The sequence below is a fragment of the Falco rusticolus genome, chromosome 3, assembly GCF_015220075.1.
Source record: "Falco rusticolus isolate bFalRus1 chromosome 3, bFalRus1.pri, whole genome shotgun sequence".
NCBI classification, from domain to species: Eukaryota; Metazoa; Chordata; class Aves; order Falconiformes; family Falconidae; genus Falco; species Falco rusticolus.
This window is the reverse complement of record NC_051189.1, coordinates 76,772,573-76,781,292: the sequence shown is the minus strand read 5'-3', so window position 1 is coordinate 76,781,292 and position 8,720 is coordinate 76,772,573. Positions and strand designations below refer to the sequence as shown.

General features: G+C 42.0%; 1 protein-coding gene across 3 annotated transcripts in view; it reads left to right on the top strand.

Annotated features, from left to right (window-relative positions):
- The first annotated feature begins 318 nt into the window (after positions 1-318).
- RPRD1A (regulation of nuclear pre-mRNA domain containing 1A) overlaps positions 319-8,720 on the top strand; it is a 45,906-nt gene continuing 37,504 nt past the window's right edge. For all 3 annotated transcript variants that reach the window (XM_037382325.1, XM_037382327.1, XM_037382326.1), the window contains exon 1: positions 319-655. In XM_037382325.1, coding sequence (XP_037238222.1) covers positions 505-655 — 151 coding nt within the window. In that variant the 5' untranslated portion in view covers positions 319-504. The remainder of the gene's footprint in view (positions 656-8,720) is intronic.

The window sequence follows — 8,720 nt, the reverse complement described above, 5'->3', positions numbered from 1 at the left end:
CAAAACGCTGACGTACCCCTCCTTTTCTAGTTACGGCCCCAGCTGCTCCGGCGCGCCACATCCCTCAGCCTCCCGGAGCCCGCCAGGAACTCTCCGCAGTCACCGGGTAAGGCACGGCTGGCGCGCGCTGCCAAGCCTCCCGCCACCCGGGCCGGGTCCGTCCCGCCCGCCCTGACGGTGGCGCCCGGGGGCCGCGCGCAGGCTGCTGGGAGAGACGCGAGGCCGGCGCGCGCGCTCCTGGGGCACGAGCGGCTCCCGTACCCCCCCGCGGCGGGCCGCTGCCGGAAGTGAGGAAGGGAGGAGAAGGGGGGCGGGGCCGGGCGACTCTCCGGGAGGCTCGGCCGCCGCCATTTTGTTAGCGCCGGGCTGCCGGGGCGCGCGGAAGTGGCGGCCGGCGAGGCGGGAAGGGACAGGGCTCAGCCGGCTCCTCCCCCGCTGGGGCGGAGAGGCGGGGACTGAGCGCGGCCGAGCAGGGCTGGCGGCGGGGCCGAGCGCGGCCCAGCAATGTCGGCGTTCTCGGAGGCGGCGCTGGAGCGGAAGCTGTCGGAGCTGAGCAACTCGCAGCAGAGCGTGCAGACCCTGAGCCTGTGGCTCATCCACCACCGCAAACACTCGGCGCTCATCGTCAGCGTGTGGGAGCGGGAGCTGCGAAAAGGTGAGGCAGGCACGGCCGCCGCCGGGCCTTGCGCCGCACTCGGTGCCGGGTGGGGCCTTGCTCGGGGGCGGCGGGCGTGGGGGAGGCGGCGGCCGGCGTGGCCGCGGTGGGAGGGGGCCGCCGTCGGGTGCGTGGCTGCTGAGGGGAGGATGGTGGGGCTCCCCGGCCGGCCGGGCCGGGCAAGGAGGAAGAGAAGAAGAGAGGGCGGGCGGCCTGGCCTGCCCTGGCCTAGCGCCTGCGGAGAATAGAGCTATTGGGGCAAGTGTTACACCCCGGGTCTCAGTTTTTTGATGACTGTGGCTTGGGAGATGCTTCTCCTCTTTTTTTTTTTTTTTCTCTTTGCTCTCTTGTCGTCATCCCATCCCACTATCCCCCCTCAGTAAGATCTCTGAGTAGGCTTGTTGTGTTTTATCTTCCCTTTTTTGTGGAAGGAGAGAGGAAGGTGGGAAAATGGAAGGAAGGCAGAGAGCACTGGGTTCAGTGCTTTTTGTTTTAATACTGGTAGTTAAGGCTTTTCCAAGACGACCCCTTTTAGGCATTGCCTGTCGTCATCTACAATGATGGCTAGTTAGCTGTAATATTGTTTGAGTTTGAGGACACGGTGGCTTTGCCCACTCATACCAGCAATTATTGTTGTAGGGCAGCTGAGGATGGGAATATTCTGGGGGAAGAGCAATGTAGTGTGTCCAAAGTGATTTTCACTTTCTGTTTTTGTCAGGTGGCGAATGCCGATGTCAGCATAATAAAAATGTGTTTTTCTTTAAATGTATTGAGTAATTTGATGTTGAGTGTGCAGACTTACTTGGCTTACCTTTTAACAGGAAAGAACTTGCATCTATAGGCAGTGAGTGGTTCAGGGACTGAAAGGAGGAAATGGCATATAAAAGTTTGTTTGAGCTGACTGGAAAGTAATTTGATCTTAAGTGAACTCATTTAAGTAAAAGCAGAATCACTTGCTAGAATTCTGCTTTGCTCTAGGAAATGTTGCTGTCTTCCAGTGGCTTCCTTTGGAGCCCCATTAATATGTAGATCTTTAGTGGGAAAAGTAGAAGGCTAGATTTTCAGGTGGAGAGGAAGAATAGCACTAAACCATTACATGATTTATGGCAGTTAAACATGATTTATGGCAGATTAACAGTTAGACTTGATCTTAAAGGTCTTTTCTAGCCTAAGTAATTCTGATTTCACAAAAGAGGAGACACTCCCTTAGTTTCACACAACAAAGAGGAACAGTCAACTTGCAGAAATTACGTGTAATGGAATACAAAGAGTGCGTGGCTGGATCATAACTACATCTTGGCTAGGGGGTATAACTTCATAGCAAATGGACCAAACTATCATTAAAATAAAAATCTTGAGTATGAAGTAGTGCTGAACTTTACAGTATAGTATGGAAATTAAACTCTGTAGGTTTTCACATGGCTACTGTGTTTTTGTTTAAAATACGCCTTTTGTGTGCAGTTTTATTTTTTAACTCTTAAAAGATGAGTTAAATTCTTTTTTATGTTGCCTAAAGAAAGACTTATTTGGTTGCATATTTCATCTCATGAGCAAAACATTTTCACTATATGTTTGCAAGCTTTCTTTCCTGTTCCGAGAACAAATGGGTGGATCTTCCATCAGCATCTGAAACACTTCATGTTATCTGCGCCTTCTAAGCAACCAACTTAAATGTTTGGTATTCTGAATGGTATCAGAAAAGTATCTTTAAACTAATTGACACAGAGCCAGAGTTTTAGTATTAGCGTAATTTTCCTGTGTTCGAAACACAGGCTACGTGTTTGAAGATGGCATTGAGAGTTCAGGATAATGATCTTAAGAACTCATGGATATGCTTTCTGTGTCTGGCTTCCACTTTTAAGCCTGTTTTGAGCTTCAGATGAGTATACCTGCTATAATTGGGTTTATCTTCAGTTTGTTAAATTCGTCCAGCTTTTACTGCTTCAAAGAAGATATTTCTGGTGACTTCTTTTTGGAAGCAAACCTTCAAGGGTCTGTGGAAAGCATGTGGTAGTCTGTCTGTGGTAGGAGTAGCTTAGTTGCTTTCAAGGTCCTGCACCTTTTCTTCTGGGCTTTTAGGCCTTGTGTTAAGTGCTGCTTCTTTCCTTTGTTCCTCAACCACTTCATTGAAGCAGGCATAGTTAATATACACAGGATGTATTTTAATTTTCCACCTCTGATAGTAGTACTTGAGCTTCATAGATCAGCTTACATTTGCCTTAGTACTAACTTTTTGCTAATTGCAGCACAGAATTATAAGATGGTCTCTGATCCCCAAAGGTATAGTGGTCTTAAGCAGACAGCATGGAGCAGATGAGAAGAAAAACCGGTATGCTGCGGTGAAGTGACTTGCATAAAACATCACAAAGCAGAATGCTGGCAATGAGTCCATAAATAGTGTAAGTTTAAGGCTCCTGACTTGCCTGCCATCCAAACCATAGAAATATGATTTTCCTCCTACCCGAGAGGAAAATGATCTCTATTTGGCGAATATGGGCACAAAAATTATTGGCATGGTCTGCCTCTGTTGCTAGCCAGTAGTGTCCTGGGACTGAGAAGTGAACCTAGCCTTTCTCAGTTTAGCTTCTGTTCATTGTACCCTTTTTCTATTGTCAACCCGGTTTCCAGACCTTCCTTCCAGCCTAGTTTCTCTCAGGCCCATAGAACATTGTATAACAGAGTTGAACACAGTACAGTGTGATACTATATTTTTTTTCTGGATGCTTTGTTTTGGTAAAAGATCCCTTGTGTCTTGTGTCAGATCAGTCTTTAGTTATTCATGAAAACAAGTACTAGGATCACAGCTCTTTTGTTCATTAATGTTTGGTTCAGATTGTTTTTATTTTTAAAATAGTCATTGTCTTATATCCTGTTGGAGTAGAGGTGAAAAGGCAGCTTTTCAAATGTGCATATAATTTAGGCAACATAAGATTTTAGTCCCTTTCTGTTTACTTGGTTTACTGGGGTAGTGTTCAGGTCCCGTATTAGGGCATCTCTACAAATCATCAGTTTTATGCACCTTCATCTACAGGTTTTCTGTGGTTGAACTTTCATTAATTCCCTTGATGAATTCTTGTACTTAATATAAACTTGGAGCACAGGCAAAACTTGCATGTCTTTGTCATACTTGGAGCAGTTACGTAACATTGGATTTGTCTTGCTGAACTCGTGTTTAGCTAAAATTACATCAAGTCAGTTGATGGAACTGATTCCTGAAGGAATATTCATGTGTATTTTTTTTCCTAGTACTACCATAACTTTTATACATAGTTCTTAGAGTACTGGCATGTAGAATTAATCGGGTCATTCTTAGAAATAATAAAAAATTGGAAGAAAGCTTGTATGATGTATTCTAGAATTTACTGTATTGTGAAAGTACTGATACTGATAATTGTCCAGACACTTAGTAACATTTGTGACTTAGTAACTGTCACAAATACTCAAAGGAAAGGATGTTGTCTTATACAACCAGTAGTTTGATGAAATTCCGATAAGGAGTTGTATATTACATGCTTCAAAAGACTCAGTGTGGAGACAGGCTGTTTAATGACTGACCTCAAATATGTGCTAATAGCAAGTGTATGGATGAATTATGCTGCTGGGGTGGGGTGATCGGTGCTGAGGTGTCTCTGCCTGGGGTGTTAAGTATTCCTGATGCTGCAGTTGTGCCAAACCACTTAGGTGTCACTCAAGGTACTTCACATTTCAGTGTCTGTAGTGGTTTTTTTTTTACTATCTATTGTTATGATTATTGGAGAACAGATTCTGTAGTTCACTGATCTTTTGTTCATTGATAAGTAAAACGATGAGAAAAGATTAATAGAATACCTTTAACTTAAGTGACAACTGCAATGAAATAACAAAAGACTTGTGTTTTGACAGATAAGCAGAGGTCTACAATGACAACAGAACAGTTTCTTTTCCACTCTGTTGTTGGTTAAATATGTCTTTAAATATTTTTGATGTTTTTTTGCTGGCAGTATCTTGTGCTGTGCTGCTGCTGAAAATCAGCAAAACCAATAGTTAGTTTTGAAATATATGAGTTCCCTGATGGAAAGCTGGTGCTGGTACAAAGGAGACTGACAATAGTATCATCACCCCTTTAGGCCACAGCCTGTGTTAGCATTGGCTGATGCTGATCATGAGTCTGCATTTTTTTAATTTCATAGTTGATTTATGGAATAAATAATTGGGGGGATACTCTTTCAGTACTTCATTTGTGGTAAATGTCTTACGTGAAAAACTTAGCACAGGTTGGATTTTTATTCTAGAAAAGTGTGGCTTTTTTACTGTGGTACTTGTGGCAGTTTCATAATTGCTTCAAAGTAACTTGTGTGCATTAACTTTTGCGATAATGTTGCCACATCACGTAAGTATTTTACAGAGACCTTTCGAATTAGGGAGAATTTTGTAAAGCCTTGAAAAGTGTGCGCAGAGGGAAATGATACTGCTTCGGCTAGATTTTGGATGTATGAAATGTAACACTCAAAGCTAAATATTTAATTACTTAGCAGTCATAAGCTTACTCAGTATTTAAGTAGTTTAGTACAACTAATTCATTAATGGGAATATATCAGTCATTCCCAAAATGCAGCTGGTGGGCCCATTAAAACTATTTAATTTTGTCTGTCCATAAAGGGATTGCCTTACAGGTGAGTGTTTTTTTAAATTAAGTAGTGGCATTATACATGCAGTTTTGTTGTGTAAGCCTGTGTAAGAGAAACCTTTGAAGGAACCAAGGAACCTACTTGAAGAGGGTCTTCTGAGATGGAGGCTGTTGACTTAATTTTGTTTGCAAATTGGTTATGTTCTCTCGCATACATCTCTTGCTCCCTAGTTGCAGGATTCTTTGCAGCTCTAGGGGTTTGTTGTTTGTGTGTGCTGTTTAGAAATGAAAAACTTCAGTTCTGTAATTCAAAGCATCAGCCAGCCATCTAGAATGAATAGTAAGTGCTTGTTCAGTAGGCTCCATGTGATTCTTGCTGTACTGACTTAAAATAAAGTGAAATTGCTAAATATTTGAGTTTGGTAATATGGGACTTCTTAATTTAAGCTCCAGTTAGTTGTCTGTAATACCTTCTTTTCCTGTCAGCTCATTTTCTGCTAGCTTTTCCAGGTCTGCTCGGGCACTTGTTAGGTATTTACATCCCAGTGATGTTTTAGTAGTTGTTGTGTTGTATCTTGAAACCTAATTTCAAATTCAGGTATCTGTTTCCTCAGGGCCTGACATGGCATCTCATAGATAGTCAGTCCTAGAAACTGATGCTGAACACACACTCCACCCCCCTTAATCACTTGACCTCTTGGTTCGACTCTCATCTGTCACCCCACCCATGTTGCACTGATGAGTGTCATCACTGCAAAGTTTATACAAGTTAGCAGAACCATTGTATATTGTCTTTTAGACAGCTGCAATTGTGTAAGTACATCTGGGCTGCTACAGAGTGACATATTTGTAGCACAACTCTGCCAGTTTACCTGCTGTTCCAGTTTATTGTGTGTGAACTTTTTTGTTTATTTTGGTGTGTTGAAGTCATTCAGCCACACAAGAAGTGAATATTTTTGCTTATTTATGGCTGTCTATCTACAGCTTCTACTGCTGGGTCATATGCTAGTGTTTGAGTCCTCATAGCTGTTGGCGTTGATGCAATACAGTTTTCTGAAGCTAGTGCTTGTGGTGGCAGTTGCTCAATGCTGCTGCAAATTGGAATATATCTTAGTAGGCAAATTGAGAAGGCCTAGCAATGTTGAAACCAAATTTGAAAGCAGTACTACATGTGAATTACTCTGATACTCACTCAGCTGTTTTGGAGCAGAACCGCAGCCAAAAGTGGTAGAAATACATTGCCCTGCAGATGTGAAGTGAATTTCAGGAAACTAGTCCCTGATTTAAAGCAATTATTTTCTGTACGATGTAGTATAATTTTTTTGCCAAGAGAAGGAGCCTTTCTCTACTGGTAGTTGTAAGATTATTTTACTTACGTGGTATAGTGTCATTGGCCAGTGTGATAATACTTGAGAGAATAAATGCTCTATTTTATTTAAAAGAAACAAAACTATGGCTTACTGGTTAGTAGGTGTTCTTGAGGAGGCCAGTAAGATACTTAAGACAGATGTGATTGTGGATACCTTCCTGCTTATGCCCATGAATCTTCTCATTTGTGCAAAAACATTTGGAGATCAGCCAACAGCAGGCAAAACTTCAGTTTTGAAGTTGACTCAAGTTAGAGAAATGTATTTGCTACATACATGATTTGACCTGCAGTCAGGAGCAACATATTAGCAATACAAGAATCTTTCACTTAAAATAGTCACATTTGGGCTGCATAATCTAGCCTGACTAGTTGACTCTCTAATACTAGTCTTGAAAGAATGCAGTGTGTACAAATCCTTATTCATTTATTGCTGTACTACTCGTGTCCTGGTATCTTACCAGTACCTGTGTGTCTTTCACCATTCTGTTTTTGAATACTTTAGTGTCTTTTCTATTGTGAAACTGTTGTTGTTGTCAACTCGTATCTATTTTGGCATTGTACCAGCCAGGTGAGGCAGTGAAAGAAATTGTTTTTTTCTGTTAACGTAATTCAAGATACGCTAAGTGCAGTGGGAAGCTTCTGCAGAGTAATTGTGTTGGAATGGTTTCCTTGGTTTGTGACCAACTTTCTTGCATCCCGATGGCAATTTAATACTGATGGCCTCTTTCCCAGCAGTGGCTGTGTGCTGTGTTCCCTTTGTCTACTAGCCTCCAAACTCAAAGTCAAGATACTTGGACCCTCAAACATGCTATAGGTAATCTTATTCTCCTCTTTGAAAAGGAAATAACATCAGTTCTCAAACCTTGGTAAAATTCCCCAGGAGAATCAGTTGACAGCAATGTTGAACGCTTAGCTTAACTTTTTCATAATAGGAGGTTAATAAATGTTAAGATTCTTAATTGCTTGTTGTACAACATGCCTTTTATGGATTATATTATCTTTGAATTGTCCTTTCTGGTGGTAGCCTCTCAAGTAACTTTTTACAGATACCCTTTCAGTTATGTTAGCAAAGATGCTGCACTTAATCAGCTTGCATAAAAATTGAGGTTGCCTCTCAGTGTGAAGGATCAGTGATCTTGCAGTCAAGTTTCAGTGCTGCTTGACTTAAAAAAGATGAGTTGTGTCTTGTAATAAGGAGCTTGAAATCTTGTCAGGTGTTTACAAAGTTGTCCTGTAACTTCTCTTGCAAAGACACGAAGCATGCTATCACACAGGAAGTGTCCCAGGGATTGTGGGAGAAGTGTCGACATTCTGCTGCATGTAGGTAAACTAACGTAATTTGAACGCAATTGAGCCAAATCTTTATTTGAATCCATATTAGAGAGCTTCAGTAAAAAAGGAACTGTTCAGTGCTAATAACTGTTGTAGGATTTTAACCTACTGATAACCATTTTCTCGAAATCTGTTAAATTATATTCTCATTCAAGGTCAGCTAGTGTAGCAGAGCAGGCCTGTAGAAGATTAAAGGCTGATACATGTTTTCAGATGGGTCAATAGTCTGTAATCTTAGAGTGGGATGTAAGAAATATATGTTTCTCTGCTTTCTTCCTGTATGCCTGAGAGAGGGTGAAATTCCATGAATATCTGCAGTGTATTCACTGGTATTTAAATATGTCAGATACATTTTTGGGACAGACTTAGTTTCTGTTGCAAGATGCCAATCCCAGTTAGTCTCGTCAGAAAAAAACCCCACATTGTGGATGCTTTAAGAGTAACCTGCTTACCTTATACCAAGCAGCATTGTTGACCTGTTAAAATATTTCAGAATCCAGCACTTCAGGGAGCTGCTTTGGTGACTGCTGTGGTGGGTAAATGGTAAATCTAACTGTAACAAGCAGAAGAGTTATGTGAATGCTGCACAGAGCTTCTGAAAAGATGACTCGGTCCAACATGGATGCTTTCTTAGCAGTTTTTTGTTTGTAGACTGTATTGTTAGTGTGCCAGAGATGCTGTGGGTTAGCTGCTTCTAACACTATATACTCTGGCAGCATGTGCCTTTCAGATCCTGCTTTAACTTAAGATCTTACATT